A 17,561-nucleotide genomic window follows, 5' to 3' on the forward strand; every position below is an offset into this window, starting at 1 on the left:
ATCGACTTAGCACTTAACAGCTGCCATGAGGAATCTGTAGTTCAGGATAATGAAATTGCTACATGTACAGTGCAGAGCGCAGGTCAAACGTTGTTCAGGCCATTGTCTATGGATCAGGTTGTAATGTTACCCCTAAAGGTACAGCACAGGAAAAAGCTCATTGTAGGTTGTAGAAAATTAACATTTTATGCTTATCTGTAGCTTTATTTAAAAAAAATAGAGGGGAAAAAGGAAGCATAGTGGAGATTAATTAACATTTTGGAATTAAGATTTTGAAGGTTTTTGTTTTAAGCAAAAGCATGTAGTTTTGGATGTATGGAACATTAATGCAGGCTAATTGCTTTTGGAAAATAACATGTAATGCATTCTTTCATTCTTCAGGACTCACATTTTTTTTTACTGTTTAACATCTAGTTGTTCTGTAGTGATGCTCTGACCTTTTCTTTTACACAATGATATAGAAGCCTTTAAGCCTCAAGTTTTTTTTTATGTTGATGTAGATTAGAACAGGTACATAATACAAAGTTCTAGCCTGAGGCAATATGCAGCACAACAGAAAACAACTACAGTAGCTTTCCTTACACTTTGTTTAGTTACCACGGTGATGAATCCTTCCCCGTGTGTTAGCATCATAAACTCAGTTTCTGTAAAAATTGTCTTTTATTGTGAAATCACTTGAAAAAGAAGGTCAATGCTTTGTTTTTAAAGGCTTTAAAGTGTTGACTTAAACATCCTGTGCTGAAAAGAATCTAAAAATCAAATTACTATCACTAACAAAATGCTATTTATCTGTGGATCAGTTTTCAGTCATTTCTTGAGTTTATTTTTTTTATTTTAGGCTTTTTCTGTTAGGTTTATTGTAAGAATTGATCATTTATTTTATGAAAAGTAAAATTTTTGTTCAGTTTGAGTGACTAGTTATATGATTTTTTTTTTTTTTTTTTTTTAACCAAGGTTGTTTTTGGTAGTAACATTTGAATATTGATTAGTATCTTACCTTTTTGTGGTAAATTGAGTTGAGCTGAAACAAGTTCAAATGTAGATCAACATGTGTTTTTAAAGATAAAAGCAAGATTCTTCAAGACTGCCTGTCTGATTCATCGATAACTGGCAAATGAAAGCATCTGTATGCAGGTTTTTTCGGCCTGCTGGTGTCCTGATAAAGTTTCACGTAAAAAATGTCATAGTAGCAGGTGTGATCATTAAATCTGGGAGCAGTATGATTACTAATATTGAATCCATGATTACTTTGAAGTTCAAAAGAAAAAGCTGAAGATAACTGGTAGTCATGAAAGGAGGTAAAGTGTCAGAATGTAAGGTTGGGCGCCAACTCAGACTGTCACGAGCTCTGAGAAATTGCAGAAACTCTTAACACTGACCTACTACAGAATGGTAACTTTTTAAGTTCATATTCACTAAAAAATTTAAAACAAAAAATATAATAAAAAGCATTTGCAAAAAATTCATTAGAAGGAAAAAGCCACAAAAAAATCTCTTGCTTCCCAATGAAAATGACTTGGCCCTCATGTTTTGGAGTTTAATTAATATGAAATTGTGAAGCTCTCTGTCTTTACAAGGGCATTCACACATCGAGGAACTCCACTGGAGGAGAGTATTTTCTTTTTTACTTAAATATTTAATGGAGGAAAACAGTCACACCAGGGGGCTGTTTATTCACGAGTTAAAGAGACCATTTTTTTTCCACGTATGTAAGCATCTAACTAACACCTAACTTTAACTTACCAAGTTAGTTTGGGACAAATTTGCCACCATAAAAGACAGAAAATTTGATTTTTTTATACCGTTTTTCTTTTCTTTTTTTTTTAAAAACCGATTGATCAACATTATTTTGTATGTGGTCCAGTTGGCCAAAACATTACTGCTGGTAGGCTCTAACCATAATCAAAGCACGATCGGGGGGGAATAGATGGTCCCAAACTCCTCTTTCTTTCCTTACAACAGGTCGCTAGGCCAAACAATTAATCGGTAAGGGAAAATCGTTAAGGTTCAGCTTCTGTATTAAAAATAATATTAATAATAAAATCATAATTGATTGTATTAATCGATTGATCTATGATGAAGTGATTTTTAATCTTAATATTATAAAAAATACTTAACAAAAACAGCAGAATTCCATAAACAAATCAGGAAAAACAGTTCTTCAATGGTAAATGGCGTATACTTATATAGCGCCTTTCTTCCTACAAGGACAAAGCGCTTTACAGTCACACACACATTCACACACTGGTGGCCGCTCCGCTGCCAAACACGGGCGCCCGCCTACCACCAGAGGCAAGGTGGGGTTCAGTGTCTTGCCCAAGGACACTTCAACTCATGGGCGTGCAAAGCGGGAATCGAACCTGCAATCTTACGATTATGGGTCGACCGCCCTACCGCTGCACCACGGCCGCCCTAATCCCCTCCTAAGTAGAGACATGAAGGAACGCAATAAAGGGGGAGAAGAAATCCTGCAATTTTTAATGTGAATTAAGGATCTCATGAGTATAAACATCAACATATATGCTCTTACTTTCTACTACTGCCTTTTAATTAATAAATTAATAAACCATTAATAAAAACATTACCTGTGAACAAAACAATTACAGTCCTTATCACACTTGTAAACAAGGTTGACCATGGTTGAACTAAATCTAACCATCACAGCTAATGCATGTACTCTCTATCCCTTTGGAGAACGTTTTTTGTTTTGTTTTAAAGTGTGATGTGCAGTTTAATATGTACACTTGATGATGGATGGCTGAAGTAAAGATCAGCAAGCTTCTATTCTATATAGGCAGTTTAGAGTCGGTCACATGATTTAGTTGACATAAAGTCCTAGCAATGGTTTTCATCAAAAGTGAAATCTGTGTCAGTAGTGAAGACAAAGCCATAACAGGGTTTTATACATTCAATATTGATTAATTCCTAAGAGAAAACAAACTGTTGTCCTAAGTGGAACATTTTTCTTGGATGTGTCATGTTTCAGGTCCAGGCTAGGTTTGGACAAAGAGCAAGGACTGATTCACCTGGAGATCCAAGTTTCTGATGGACGTGAGTCAGAATGGCATGTCTTCTACCTTTGCACACTGGAAACATAGAATAAGGTCCCTATTAAAAATAACCATTTAAAGCGAACTACATTTGCTACAAGAATTGACAGAAAATTCAACAGTTTTGGATTTAAGATGCTTTAATAAACCCTTCGGAACCACATCATTTTTTTTGCAATACATTTTTTAAGTGATTTTATATATATATATATATATATATATATATATATATATATATATTATCACTAATGATATGTTGGGTAATATTTACACGAGTGTTCAGGAACCCTCCCCTCACACCTTTTTTACCCACTGTCTAAAATTGATACACACTTTTTAGACATGGTGTAACTCTATTATAAATAATTCATTAGCGTTTCTTTTTAATTCAATACAGCGATTGTCACTGGAAAAAAAAAAGAATAACTTGAGTTATTCTCTCCATAAAGTTTTTAAAAGTAGGTAAACTTTTCCCACCAAAAGACTTTTTGAGATTTTATGGAGGCACTCTTTTGAAATGAGCAGGAAAAGCCCTTCTACTGCCTCTAGTGGAATAATGATGAACTACAGGGTAAAAATACAAGAATAAAAACAAGAAAAAGAATGGATGTTGCTAAAGAGTTAGAGGTTTCAGAAATGTGTGTATCAATAATGGGTTACTTGGAATTATACAAATCTGATTAAATCACGACACATAGTTCAACTCTTGTTTTTTCACTTTTATAGTTAAAGCTTTTTTTAATCTCTTGTGTGTTGATGCAGTATCCCTTTCAGAGAGAAGGCATTAACTTCTTTACTTGGCTGACATTAATGCACAAGGGCAGCTTTCTCTACTTTGTCTATTAGTTAGAATAAAGATTGACCTTCACAATCTTCCTCTCGTGTTCCAGGTTTTGCTATGAGCATAGAAGCTGTGAAAAGCCTTGATTGCAGACTAGCCGGCATTGTGCTAGTCGTTTTAAAGCTCTCATCTCCTTTCTTTCCTGCAGGGTCACAGTATGTAACTTGCAAACTCCAGAACTGCTCTGACGGAAACAAGGGCAAGCCTTTCCCTGGATTTATCATCCCGAACTCCCTCGTAGTTCAGGATGAATACGTTTTCATCCAGGTGGGTTTTTATTGCTTGTGGATCTGGCTTCATTAAGAGACAATTAAAAGCTGTAAAGTTGACGCGTTTGGCTGAATCTTAATGCAGTGTTGTGCTTTTCATTAACTAAAAGGGGTCATTATGCTGGAAAAGGATGGGCTCAAAATGAAATCACTGCTTTATTACAACAGCTACATTCTCCTGCAACACACATCCCATTTAGTATTGTTTTTTTCCCCTTTTTTTGTGCTTTAAACTGTTCGAGTTCATGCTTCTGTCAATCATTCCATGCAGGATTGTTTGAAAATATTTGTCTTAGATCTTCTGTGCAACAAAACCTCTTTTTTTTATTTGTAGGTATCAGTAGGTGGTCAGTCTGTCCATTATGTGTCATATAAAAGAAATGCTTTCTACCCAATGAAGCTCCCTAAATACGCTCTTCCCAAGGTAAAAGTTTGTTTTTCAGTGTTGCATTTTTTTTTCTTTTTTTTTTTTTTTTCAAAGTAATCATTAGTAGATCCTGAATGAAAAGAAATGTTTCATATTCATCCTAAAAATTGTTTTTAGACATAGACTTAGCTATATGTAGAGTTTCTCTTCATTTATTCAGTGTAGCAACCTTTTAACAAAGAATTCATACTTTTTCAATTCATGGGTATTTATTTATTTTTTAAACATTTTTTAAATGAATCATCAGTTCAGCTACTTTGTCCCCAACGAACTTCAAACTCATGAGAAGCATGTGTTCAGGATCTGCAGATAATCAGCACGGACGATAACCAAGTGGTGGCGGCGATTCAGGACTGGCATCAGAACGATTCCTATAACCTGTACATGTCTGAGTCCAGAGGGCTGTTCTTCATGCTGATGCTGGAGGACGTAGTGAGCAGTGGAGGACCCGAGGACAACGTCATGATAGACCTCTATGAGGTAGGCAGGAACGGCACTCATGTTTGACATAAATCAGGAAAACCAAACTGGACCGTCTGTCATTGCTCATTTGAAAATGTCCACAACTTCCAATGTTTGTCATCAGATTCTTGTTGAAGATCGAGTAATTGGTTTGAACCTTTGAGTTTTATCCACTGTTTTACAGTTAATTAACTTTTAGTTTGTCAGCTGGCCATAAAAACAAAAAATAATTTGTAATTTTGACAACTATTTTACACCTCGTGCTTATTTATTTTTGAGCATTGCCCGTTTTATCCTTCTGATCCCAGCGGGTTACTGTTCCTAATTTGTCTTGATGCTAAAGCAAATTCAAACTTAGACTATATTATTATGATTAAAAAAAACAAAAAACAAAAACGATTCTAATTGTTGTGAAGTTTATTGTTGCTGTGGTTTAATTAACTTGGTCAGTTTGTGTCAAAAATGGCTTTTGGAACAATATGAAACCCTGGAATGTAGTAAGACTAAGTTATCAAAAAACTTCTAAAGGAATTGAAACTTGTAGTGGTGCAACCCAAAAGGTCATATTGAGGGTGAAAAAGGGTCACTGCAGTGCAAAATGGGATTTGAAAAATCTTTTAAAGTTTACGATTTTATCCGTTTACTGAAAACTGCTTTTTAATTGAATGCTGGATGTTGGTAATACATTTGATTTAGATGAACAAAAATGACAGTTTTGAGTGGGATCCAGGGCAAAGAAAATACCACAACTTCCCTGATAGTTTTCTCCTTCAATGTCTTTCTACTTGTGCCATCAGCTGTATTGAATTGAACAGAGCAGACACACAGGATTTATTCTGCCTTGTTATTCTCACATTCTCTTTAAGGTTGCTTGTATTTGGATTTTAATGCAGCAGCAGAGCAGCAGAGGAAAATGTAAGGGAAGTTCAGTTTTTTTGGGGGAAAAAAACCTTGACTTAAAAACCACAGTAACACTGCAAGCATTTCAGCCTTAGCTGAGCATCTATGTGTGCTGACAGATCTGCTATGTGGATGCAGTGACTGTACACATATGCATCACTCTGTGTTAACCTCATCTTCAGCCAGCAGTGAAAGATCACGTTGTTAGACACACACACACACCTTGGATTGCTACCAGCAGGGGTAGGAATGACCTCTGTCCATGCTCATGCTTTTTAAATGGTCTTTTGTCTGTTTTATTTTTGACCAAAATTTGTAGAGTTGGAGGAGAAAAATAAATTCGAGCGATCGCTGCTTTTGGGTTTGCATCTCTGCACACAAGTATAAAAAGGAAGAAATATCTCAGGGCTGTGCCATATGTTGTTTTGATTCTACAGTCCTACAGATGGTCCAAAATAGTGCTTCATGTCAGAAAAGTTATCACTCTCAGACATCTCCTCTTCCTTCTCCGATCTCACCCTTCAGCTTTATTTAAGTTTGAATAATTCAGTTCTCCCCACACCCCACTCTCCCATTTTTCTTTTTTTTTGTTGTTGTTGTTATTTTTCTTTTCACTGCTCCCTGCCTCTCATGTTTGCAGGTTGCCGGGATTAAAGGGGTGTTCCTGTCAAATAAACTTGTTGAGAACCAAGTGAAAACTTATATCACATACAACAAGGGAAGAGACTGGCGTCTTCTTCAGGCTCCAGCAACCGATCTCCAAGGAAACAAGGTCTATTGTGAACAAGTAAGTGGGCCACTGACAAGAGATACATGTGGTTATTTGGATTTCCATTATCTGCTCTCAAAAGTACTGCACTGAGTCTTGACATACTGTACCATGGTCAAAGAGAGTGAATAAATCTGTATCATAGCAACGCAGTTCTGAATGTGTCCATACTTTCATGCTATTTAGGATGCTTTCTGTCTGGTTTTCCAAACCAAATCTACACAGTTTAAAGGCTTTTATGTTTAAAAATACTGCAGATATAGAGCATTCCTTTTTCTGTTTTCATTTCCTTTTTATTTATTTTTTTCATTTTCCCATTTAGGTCCATCACTATACGTTACGCTTTCTGCTTATGAACTTTTTATGCATTCAAATGGAAAATGTTCGTATGTTGCTGCATATGGCTTTATCTGACCAATACAACCAATTAAAAAAATTGGTTTTAAATAAAATACATTTACATGTTCTTACGCAGGCAGTCATTGATGGTTGAAATTTCAAAAAGCATTTAATCTAAGCCTGCAAACGGGAAAGTGTCATAAAAAATAATTTAGCAGCTTTTTTCACATTTTCTAAAAAGAAGCTTTCACACAGCTTTCACCTTGTATGTTAAATCCAGAGCTTTTAAGAACAGCTGTGTAAAGTAACAAAATATAACCTGCTTTGTTCCACTTTATTATGATTGATGTTTGTATATGAGATACTTAAATTAAAAAAATATATTTATATATATATATATACATATATATATTAAGTGTCAAAATACATATATTGCACCTATATTTGGTTAAGTGATGGCTTTAAACCGGCAAAACAATATATAACTCAAATTGTACATTAAAATCATATGTGATATTCACTTCTTGGTTTTCTTTTCTCACTAGTAATTGCAAATCTTTAAAACTGTGCAAACTTGTTGCCAATATTCAATTCTTGAACTTTTCATTGACATCTTTTGTAATGTATTTATTTTCTGATCAGGTCTGTATTTACGTCTTCCTTTTTTGAATCCTGGCTAATCTTTCCTTTGTTTGCCAGCCCTACTGTTCGCTGCATCTGCACCTTCATGTTTCGGAAAACCCTTACGCCTCGGGAAATATTGTCAGTAAAGATTCAGCTCCAGGAGTTATAATAGCGTCAGGTGAGATTTGATCTGCATGGTAATTTACATATTCATGCTTGTGTTGAGTCTTTGTCTTGTTATTGGTCTTTGATCGTATCCCTCGGTGCTCTGAGATTGGCTTCTGTGCTCCTTTTTCCAGCGCCATCCTTTACTTAGCTAAGACAGTCATGGCATTTCTGCACATCCAGAACATATTATATGCTTGGTAGTGTCTATGTGGCTTAATTAAAACAAAAAATGTAGATATTTGTCTTTTATTTGTGTTCAGGTGTGGTTGGACCTGAGCTGATCAATACCAATGTCAGCATTTTCATTACATCTGATGCTGGAAACACCTGGAAAGAGGTACTGTTTGAAAACTGCAAGTTCATATTCTAATACTTCTTTCCTACTCTTCTGAAAATGCCCTTTTAGAATGCATTCGTTTTATGAGAATGGTCCCCTGTCTCTGTAATAATTGCATACATGGTCATAAAGCAGTAACCTCTCCCAAAAAAGGACGGATTTTCAATTTTTCTCAAAGAGACCAAGTGGGAGGAGATGGCTTGGAGGAGGGTTGGAAACCCCCCCAGAATATAAAGATCATATTTCTTTTGTGGCCATATAGGAAAATGGATTATCTCAAATAGTTTTTTCTTCTTCTATATAAGGTAGAAGAAAACATGCCTGGAAACAGAATTCTTTAAGTAAACCAACAAACTTAAACATGTGCTACTGTGGGTTTAATTACAAACCAGTTGCAGTTGTGGTAATTAAAATCTATAATCATGTGTTGGGGAGGGAGGTGGGAGCAGGAACAGAACCTCAATAACTGAAGAAAAGAACTTAAAATCAGAAAAACACAGTAATTAATATAAACTAACCTTCAGAATGAATCTAGAAGAAACAACCCAAAGACACAGATCCTCAAACCACTCCAGTCTCCGCCTTTGTTGCTGCAGCCAACGTTTGAGTCACGTTTGAAGCAATAAAGAGTTTAGGTTTGACAGGCATTGTTGTGCATTTCTAATCCTTAACTCTCAAAGTCAAAAGATTGCAGAATTCAATGTGACAGATAAATTTTCATTATTACACAGTCCAAATGTTGTCTCCAGTGTTTGTATTCTGTGGAATCTGTAATGTAAAGCAAAGCTGAATGTGTCTCCAGGTTTTTCAGGAAGAGTACAGTGTGTTTTTCCTGAATCAAGGGGGGGCCCTGGTGGCCATCAGACACACCCCTCTGCCAATTAGACATATTTGGTGAGTGTTTCTGCAGGAATCCAGTCTCTCAAAAGAAACAAAGTAAAGCTGTCATCTTGCAAAGGCTCTCCTCACTGATCTTGAGTTTTATTTGTGATGCCCCCCCCCCTCCTCAGGCTGAGTTTTGACGAGGGCGGAAACTGGGACAAGTATAGCTTCACCTCCTCTCCCCTGTATGTCGATGGAGTGCTTGGAGAGCCTGGAGAAGACATCCTCATTATGACGTAAGACATCAGGGGGGTCTAAAAACAAACAGGACATGTTTACAGGTTGTTAATTACTAGGCTGACTAATTATAGGTTACTGTTATGGAGACTTTGAAGTGTCTGCTCCACATACTCAATACCTGACCTTGTTTTTTTGACATGTTTTTTGCAGAATATTTGGTCATTTCAGTCACAGGGCTGAGTGGCAGCTTGTCAAAATCGACTTTCGCTCCATTTTCCAACGTCGGTGTGGATCCGAAGACTATGTCACATGGCAGTTACACAACCAGGTAGTTATTATATTGCTTACCTAAGTAATTAGGTGAAATCTATTGATATAACACTCTATTTTTTTATCTCCCTCAATGGATACAAAAAAAGAACTTTGTGAAATGACATTTTAATGTTAAGTCAATGAAACATAGCAGAGATGGTGTGGTCACAAGAGATCAAATCGTTTGTTTGCATCCTGAATTCATGAGCTCACTTTGAAGTTAATGAACATTTTTTTTCTTTATTGCTGATGCATCTTAATCCAATTAATTGCGGCCTGGTGCATGCAAAATGCAGTTGATGCTCAGTTCGGTTTACGTGAAAAAGGTTTACGTCTCATCTTAAAGGCAGAGAGGTGGTCTGTTTGCTGAACCCAGGCTGGAAGCTGGTTCCACATGAGAGGAGCCTGACAGCTGAGGGCTTTGCCTGCCATTCTTTTGAAAACTCCAAAGTACAAACATAGACTGTTGCATTTAAAAGGTCATTAAAGCGACCTTTTCTGTATCTTCAAGCCTCAACTTTCTGACTGTGTTGCATTTCTCAAGAGGAAAAATGAAAACCTGATTTATAACAAGGTCTTAATTTCATTGTGGGTGTTTGGAAAAATAACAGATTTCCAAAACTGTATCTTTGGTAAATAATTTAAGTGCAATTTCTAGCTGCTGTTTTTTTAATATTTTTTGAACACAATAATATTAAAACTTTAATTTTATTGCTGCTTATCCTTACTGAAAATTGATTTATCTAGTTTATTTGATTTGGAATACTTTGTCGTTACTTTACAGCTTTCATAAAAGTTACAACAGTATTCATTTCAGTGTTCGGTACTTTAGTAAATCTAAGTTTTACAGTGTGACGTGTTATAATAATTATGAATTTGGTTTACATCTGAACCACCTAGAATTTAAAGCCCCCACAAAAACAATGATATCTTTGTCAAATAAACAGATTTGGTCAAACTGTCTTTTGTTTCTACTGCATTGTATTATGGAAAAAATAAATATTCAGAAGTATAACAAAAATATAAAGAAGCTCAAGGTTAATATTGCATTATTTATCACAGGGGGAAGTGTGCATCATGGGAATGAAGAGATTCTTTCAAAAACTGAGAGCGAACGTTCAATGTGTCAAGGCCGGAGATCAATTTATTTCCCAGATGTCCGACTCCTGCCTGTGCACAGAAGCGGACTTTGAGTGGTAAGTTTCCTCTTTCTGTTGTTGTTCTTGTTTCTCCTCATTAAATCTAAATCAGTTAGTAAAGGTGGGGGCCTAGAGCTGAATCAAAAACGGGCTAAAATTAAAGAAGTTACGGTTGGGAAAAACATTAGTTTTATTTCATTAAAGTTAGAAATTCTGAAAGGTTTAACCCTATTAAAGACTCAAGAGACCCTTTTTTTACTAAAGACTTGTGTTTTATTCATCAGTGTTATGGAAAAGGGAGCTTTTGTAAAGCTGCTGGACCCCAAGAAAATATGTACATATATTTTTTAAAAAGGTGAACTGACTGAAGATTACAGCTGAAATAATTTCTTGAATCTATTTTTTTTAACTTTTTTAAAAAGTTAAAGAGATTCTGTGTTTACTGAGCGTTGCTTGAAATTCCCAGTTTAACTGAATTCCAAATATGATTTTAAGATTATTACTAACTTTTTTTTTTTCCCTGCAAGTCTTCTAGCTCCTGAGGTTGTGCTTCCCTGTCTCAATGAAAGAAATATGATTGATCGTTTGGGCTTTTCCAGGGTATAATTATGCTTTTTTTGGTAAACACAATCAATCAATACTTAAAACATCTGATACATAAAACATCAAAACCCAAATTTACAAGGCTTTTGTGTGAGAATTTTCTTCTGTCGGTTTCTTTATGTAATAATGCCATCTGAACGTGATATTTTAGCTTTAAGCCATAGTGAATGGCTGCCTAACCTATGCTCTTAGTTGTCTTTTTTTCTTTTTCTTTCCCTATCTCTAAAAGTGACTATGGGTTTGAGAGGCAGGTCGATGGAAGCTGTGCTCCGGCTTTCTGGTTTGTTCCTTCAGCAACATCTCCTGACTGCACAACAGGGGACACCTTCCTCAATACGACGGGGTATGCCTGATTTTTCCTTTGTGCAGAAACAAAAAAAAAAAGCCAAAACAATATATTTGAAAGGGAAACTTTGCATTTGTCTCACCTAGGGGAACCTTCAAAACTGCTCAATGTAGAGAAATAAAAGAAAGTGGCGTAAGCTCTGCTAATTTCAAGTAAAAAAAGCTCACAGCTTGAATTTGAAAGTGGGAATTGGGGGAACAAAAAGAGAATATCCTAATAACAGATGCAGCTTAGTGAGGAAGAACTATGTGAAGAAAAGAACAAGTTACAGTAATCAGTGTTTTATAGAAATGGGTGGGGAAAAAAATTGCTTTTTTTTGTGATTACAGGTGTTTCAGAGCAGCGCTGATGATCATATTTGTGTTGCTCGAGTTGTGTATCATTTGAAGCAAAACTGTTTAGAAAGAAATTTAGTTCATCTTTCCCTTTTCTGTGAAAGTGCGTGTGCTCCATGCAGAGTAATTATCCTCTCGCGCCTCTTGCCAATTTATTCCCAGATACCGAAAAGCTCTTTCCAACAAGTGCACCGGAGCAAGTCTTTCAAAGTACAGCCCCAGGCAGGAGAAGTGTCCCAGTCAGGCCCCCAAAGGTCTGCAGCTCTTCACCAGCGAAGGAACACTTGTAGCAACTCTGGGGAGCAACGTGACCTTCTTAGTCTTTCTAGAAGAGGTAATCATGTCTTCAGACATAAATTGAAATTAAAAAAAAGAAAATTGCCCAATAGGGCTGAGACAAAAAAAAGCACAAATATGTGCGCAATTAATAAAACAATTGTTCATTTGAAGCATTAATGTTGGAAAAGAATTATAAAAGATTACAATTACAAACAGTTGGAGGTTTTTTGAAATATTTAAAACGGCAAATGGTAAGAGGCTTTTTTTAAATTATCCACCTTCCAAGTTCTCAATGAAATCAATTCATTTAAATAAATACTACACATACTTATTATTTAGTGTTAATATTTTATTTTATTTTATTTTCTCCATCAACCCCCGGTCAGTGATCGAAACAACCAAATGCTTTTCAGTCACATAATAAAGCCAAAACACATTGACAATGATTTTAATTAAAGCACCAGGTTGAATTATGTTTCATTTTTATATTTTTTGAAAAGGAACTGTTTGAAATTTTGGTTTAAAGTGCTGAAAAATTAGACATTGTTTGAAATCCTCCCCCATAGTGTTTCACAGTCTTTCCCGGCAATTTAAAACACCAAATCTGCCTTTTTTATATTGTATTTGAATACTATTAATTTAGAATTTTGTCAAGCGCATCTTTTAATAATTGTCCCCCTTTGTAGTCTTGTGTGGTCGTGATGTTGTTGGCTGCTTTCTTCATGATTTGTGCCATTGTAGATTTGACTTTTGATCAAAGTACGTTGCTTTGTAGAAAAGTACTTTTCTACAAACAAAAAAAACAACCTTTTTGGCTTTTCCACAAGTATTTGACTCACTGACTGTGCCCAAATAAGATTTTTAAACATGAAACTTGATCGATGTTATTGAGTTTAAATAAAAAGGTGAATTTACATATTCTGAAATAAATCCAAGAGTAAAAACCACTTTCTAAATAAAGTCCTGTTGGACGACACTTAAGCTAGGTTTACACTGCCCTTGGTACGACCACTTTCAATGAAACGTCTATGTAAATACACGTTGCAGGCTCATGGTAGTTTCAACATAAAAATTGTGTTTAATCGTTTTCGGACTCTACGTCCAAAATGAGTGGCCATTGAACATGCGTCAATAGTTAAATCAGTTGAATTTGAACTAATCAGGGACTCGGATTTGGTAGTGAATTTTAATTTAAATTTATCTATTGAATAAGGACAGATATAAAAATATAGACATATACGAACAGCAGATAATAATGCTTTCAGCCTTGGCTAGTTTGCAGCATTTGTCCTTAGCTGGACTTTGTGATGCATAAATGGCGTCTCTTTTTATTCTTGGAAGTGTCAAATTATGGAGGTAAATTTAATAATTATGGTTTGTGCCCGGCCAGAATTATTATGTCTTTCATGTTTTGGAATAGATCTATGACAGGGAAAGCCTGGAGCAAGATTCACAAGATTTGCACTGCTTCAACATTTCGCACCAAGCCTCTACCAACTGTGACAGACATGCGCTAGTAAATAGTAGAAGAAGAAACCCTTCCAGCTTGTGTCTATGGTCCAGTGTGAACACCTTGGGCCAAATGCACATTCAAGAACCTGCGTTTAGCACGTTCTTGAACCTAAGTCAGATTCCCAGTGTGTTTGTAGCTTCAAAGTTACAGTCTAGATCTACTGCAGATTACATTATATTTTTTCCCAGGATTACAGCATCCTGTTAGTATCACAGCATTTCAAGATGTGCTACTGCAACAAAATAAAAAAGAATAAATCATTTGAGATTTGCCTAAATCTGAAAAAAAGGTTGTCATGTTTCCTCTAAATCAGAAAGATTTAGGGGAAACACACTTAGGCAAACTGAAAAGAAAAAAAAAGGGCTATTAGATCTTTAACAAGCACCATCATTGATCCAAAAAGCCAATTTTTAAGGAAAATCTCCACAGGGTGCCTTTTAGTGGCTTTAACCTATGCCTTCACAGTGAACTGTCCTCCATCCTCCGTACGCCAGCATGCTTTATAGCCAGATATTTGTACATTGCATGTTTTTCTTTAATGCACTGTATATCAAGGTGCTGTCAGTAACTAAGCGGGGAGGCTTGAGGTCTGGTAAATCAAAAAAATCTGCGCTGACAAGATTTACGGCAGGACCTGCTTCTTGTAGCTATTATGAAAAGTGCATTTTGCTGTGAGTCAGCAAAGACACTGAGAAACAACTGTGGTTACTTTGTGAATGACAGTTTTGTTTTCTTCTTCAAAGGGTCTTGGCTCCATGACAAGTGTAACAGTGGACTTTGGTGACGGAACGGCAATATCCTACGTTAATATAAGCTCCATCGATGATGGAGTCAAGCATATCTACAGTAAAGTGGGGATTTACCAAGTTTCAGCTACAGCGAGCAATAACCTGGGTTCAGATAGAGTCATCCTCTACCTCCATGTGTCCTGTAAGTACTGCAGGGCTGTGCAGGAATTCCTTTCCCTTAAAAAAAGCTATTTATAACCATTCAGAACTGTGTGTTTTGACCAAGTAAATGCTTAAAATTACTCCACTATATGCAAATATTCATTGTATAAAAAAGAAATGCAAAATGTATTTCTACTCATCCTAGGCGTAAATAAAATATAAATGTTTGTGGTCTTATATTACCTTAGAAGAGTGCACCATGACTCAACTCAAATACAAGGCATTATAATGGATTCCATTGATAAAAATTTTATGTCTAGGTCGTGAAAGCATCAACAGACTCTTGTCAAAGCACTGCGGCAGAGCAAATAGCCTCTGTCCGGGTGCACACTGTGTTCTAAAAGCTGCTTGTTGGGCCAAAAAATACGAATACGAACAAAGCCCAAGCTTAAGTCTTAAACATGGTGTGTAATAAAAGGAATGACTTTGCTGGTTTTGTTTTTACTCTTAAGGTCAGCTGGAGCAGGTGGAGCTCATGGCTCCTTTGGTGGTGGTCAAGAACAGAGCAGTAAATTTCACGACAGTGTTGCATCCCGCTAACGTGGGAACGATCACGTATTTCTGGTGGTTTGACAACAAAACTGAGGTAGGTACACAGTTCAACGCCATTCATCCTCTACGGGACATTATAAAAACAATGGTGTCTGTCTGCATTTCAGCCAATTGTGACCCTCGATGGAGCCGTTTCCTTTGCTTTCTCCAAAGAAGGCTATCACAGTGTAACCGTTCAGGCTCTAGCTGGAAATGCTGTCCATCAGGACCAAAGGATGGTAGCAGTTTATGGTATTAATTATTTTATTAAACACAGAATTGTTTGTATTAATTGAATATATCTTGTATTTATTTGTTCACAACACACGTATTTATTTTAGGATTTTTCTTGAATTAATGGATGTTGACACTCCAGCTTCTGAATAAGTAATGAGCAGAAGATTTACAAAAATACCCCTCGCCTGCATGTTGTCTGTAAACTGGGCATCAGCCTGCTGGCAGCATTGTTATCAGTTAACAATGCTGGTCAAAAAATGTACAATTGCATTAAGAAGAAATAATCTTTGCAATTAGAAACTAGTTAGAAAATGTCTTAAGATTAAGGAAGAATACAGATAACGGAATTTACACCATAACATACTGTGTTGTTTTACATTGAAGTTTGAGTCAAAGGTAAATTGTTCCTAAAATATGCAATTAGTCTTAAGCTTTTTTTAAATGGATTTTTTATCAGCATTAACGTTTTAGCAGCACATGAATCATCCAAGGACCTTGATACTGTTCTTAAGAACGAAAACCCAAATTTTATAGTGAAAACACTCGTGGGTATCCTTTCTGGGAGCATTTCAAATTTGGCTCAAGGTCAGGCTGTGAAACTTTTAACGCAAAAGACCCAAAGGCTCCAATCAAGAACAACCAAAATAAAAAATTGAGCTTTACAGCAAGATAATTGAAATTGGGCAGTAACAGATGAGACCAGAATATATTTTTTTTCTTAAACCTCAGCATCATTTTTTTATTTAAAAAACCAAAAAACATCAGTGAAGCACGGTGGTGGAGGGATGATGCTCTGAGCTTGCTTTGCGGCCACAGGACCTGAGCTCTTTCCACTTCCTAACTCGATCGGGAAATCCTGCTTAGATCAAATATTAACCCCTTGACACCTGAATTTATTTCCAGCTGTGAAAAAGCAGATGCTAAATTAAGGTAATTTCGGAGCCAAAGTGGTTTAATTGATGCATTTTTGCATCAATAGACATACAGGGAATAACAAAGATGGGAGCAACTTTATTGGACAGCAAGTTATTTATTTATTTATTTTTACATGGTGAAATTATCTGAATAGAAACAGCAGAAAAGCTTGGTGAAAGATCAAACCTAAATAATTTAACTCATTTAGCAGGTCCTTACATATTTTCTAACATAATTAGCAATAATGTTCTTACAAAACAATACTAAACCACCTACCTTTAAATGTAGCTTCTGTTTGTGAAGTTGAAAAATAAATGTATTACACCCACTATAGACCAATATAGTTAATATCAACTTCTACAGAATTTTTTAAGCAATATAAACAGAACAAATTTGGAAATGTGGGTAATAATTTTTGCTCAAGAGGATCCTTTAGTAAAGTAACAGAAAAATTAGATCATTACCAAGAACATGTCTAGATATCTGGCTGCATGCTGCAGTAGCCATCTGCTGGTGGTAACAGGAGGCAGCCAGAGCCTTTAGTTTCATGCATCAGAGATTTAGATTTATTTTTCTTTAACACATTTCAACTGTTATTTGAAGCTTTATGCACTGCCAATAAATAAAACAGATTCAATATTTTAGTTAGAATTAATTTTATTTGTTGCTTTTATTTATTGGTATCTTATGATGGTTTTACTTTCTGAAAATGACTTAAAGCCCAACAAAATTACCAACAACGGACTCTGTGAGTACAAAGCAATTTAGGTGTTTAGGCATTATAGTTCTAAACAAATCTCTTTTACGTCATTAAAATATTCAAGTTTCCACTGTCTATCAAAAATTGTTGTTCATTTTTCAAAATGCATAATGCAATTACATTTTGTATAAATGTTATTGGTCGATAACAAAGGTTAACAGGGTTCATGATGAGTATCTAGATTATAAATACTTTTTAAAGTACAATACTTTAAAAATAAAAGCTGTATTTTTTTGTTTTTGTTTCCACAATAGAATCAGATATCAGAAATCCTTTATTGTCATTGTAACACAAGAAGCTTGTGACAATGAAAATCCTGGTGCTCTCGCCGTTTGGATAATATAAATAAAGTAATACACACACACACACACACATATATATATATATATGGAA

The 17,561-nt window shown here is 35.7% G+C and overlaps 1 protein-coding gene across 1 annotated transcript in view; it reads left to right on the forward strand.

Annotated features, from left to right (window-relative positions):
- The window catches only part of LOC101170785 (VPS10 domain-containing receptor SorCS1), a 64,128-nt gene that overhangs the window by 35,519 nt on the left and 11,048 nt on the right, over positions 1-17,561 (forward strand). Inside the window, exons 6-21 of the mRNA XM_023963117.1 lie at positions 2,987-3,051; positions 4,040-4,158; positions 4,495-4,584; positions 4,888-5,067; positions 6,590-6,736; positions 7,757-7,859; positions 8,110-8,186; positions 8,989-9,080; positions 9,197-9,304; positions 9,459-9,576; positions 10,623-10,756; positions 11,532-11,645; positions 12,146-12,317; positions 14,519-14,705; positions 15,178-15,311; positions 15,385-15,508. Coding sequence (XP_023818885.1) covers positions 2,987-3,051; positions 4,040-4,158; positions 4,495-4,584; positions 4,888-5,067; positions 6,590-6,736; positions 7,757-7,859; positions 8,110-8,186; positions 8,989-9,080; positions 9,197-9,304; positions 9,459-9,576; positions 10,623-10,756; positions 11,532-11,645; positions 12,146-12,317; positions 14,519-14,705; positions 15,178-15,311; positions 15,385-15,508 — 1,964 coding nt within the window. The remainder of the gene's footprint in view (positions 1-2,986; positions 3,052-4,039; positions 4,159-4,494; positions 4,585-4,887; positions 5,068-6,589; positions 6,737-7,756; positions 7,860-8,109; positions 8,187-8,988; positions 9,081-9,196; positions 9,305-9,458; positions 9,577-10,622; positions 10,757-11,531; positions 11,646-12,145; positions 12,318-14,518; positions 14,706-15,177; positions 15,312-15,384; positions 15,509-17,561) is intronic.

The sequence above is a fragment of the Oryzias latipes genome, chromosome 15, assembly GCF_002234675.1.
Source record: "Oryzias latipes chromosome 15, ASM223467v1".
NCBI classification, from domain to species: domain Eukaryota; kingdom Metazoa; phylum Chordata; class Actinopteri; order Beloniformes; family Adrianichthyidae; genus Oryzias; species Oryzias latipes.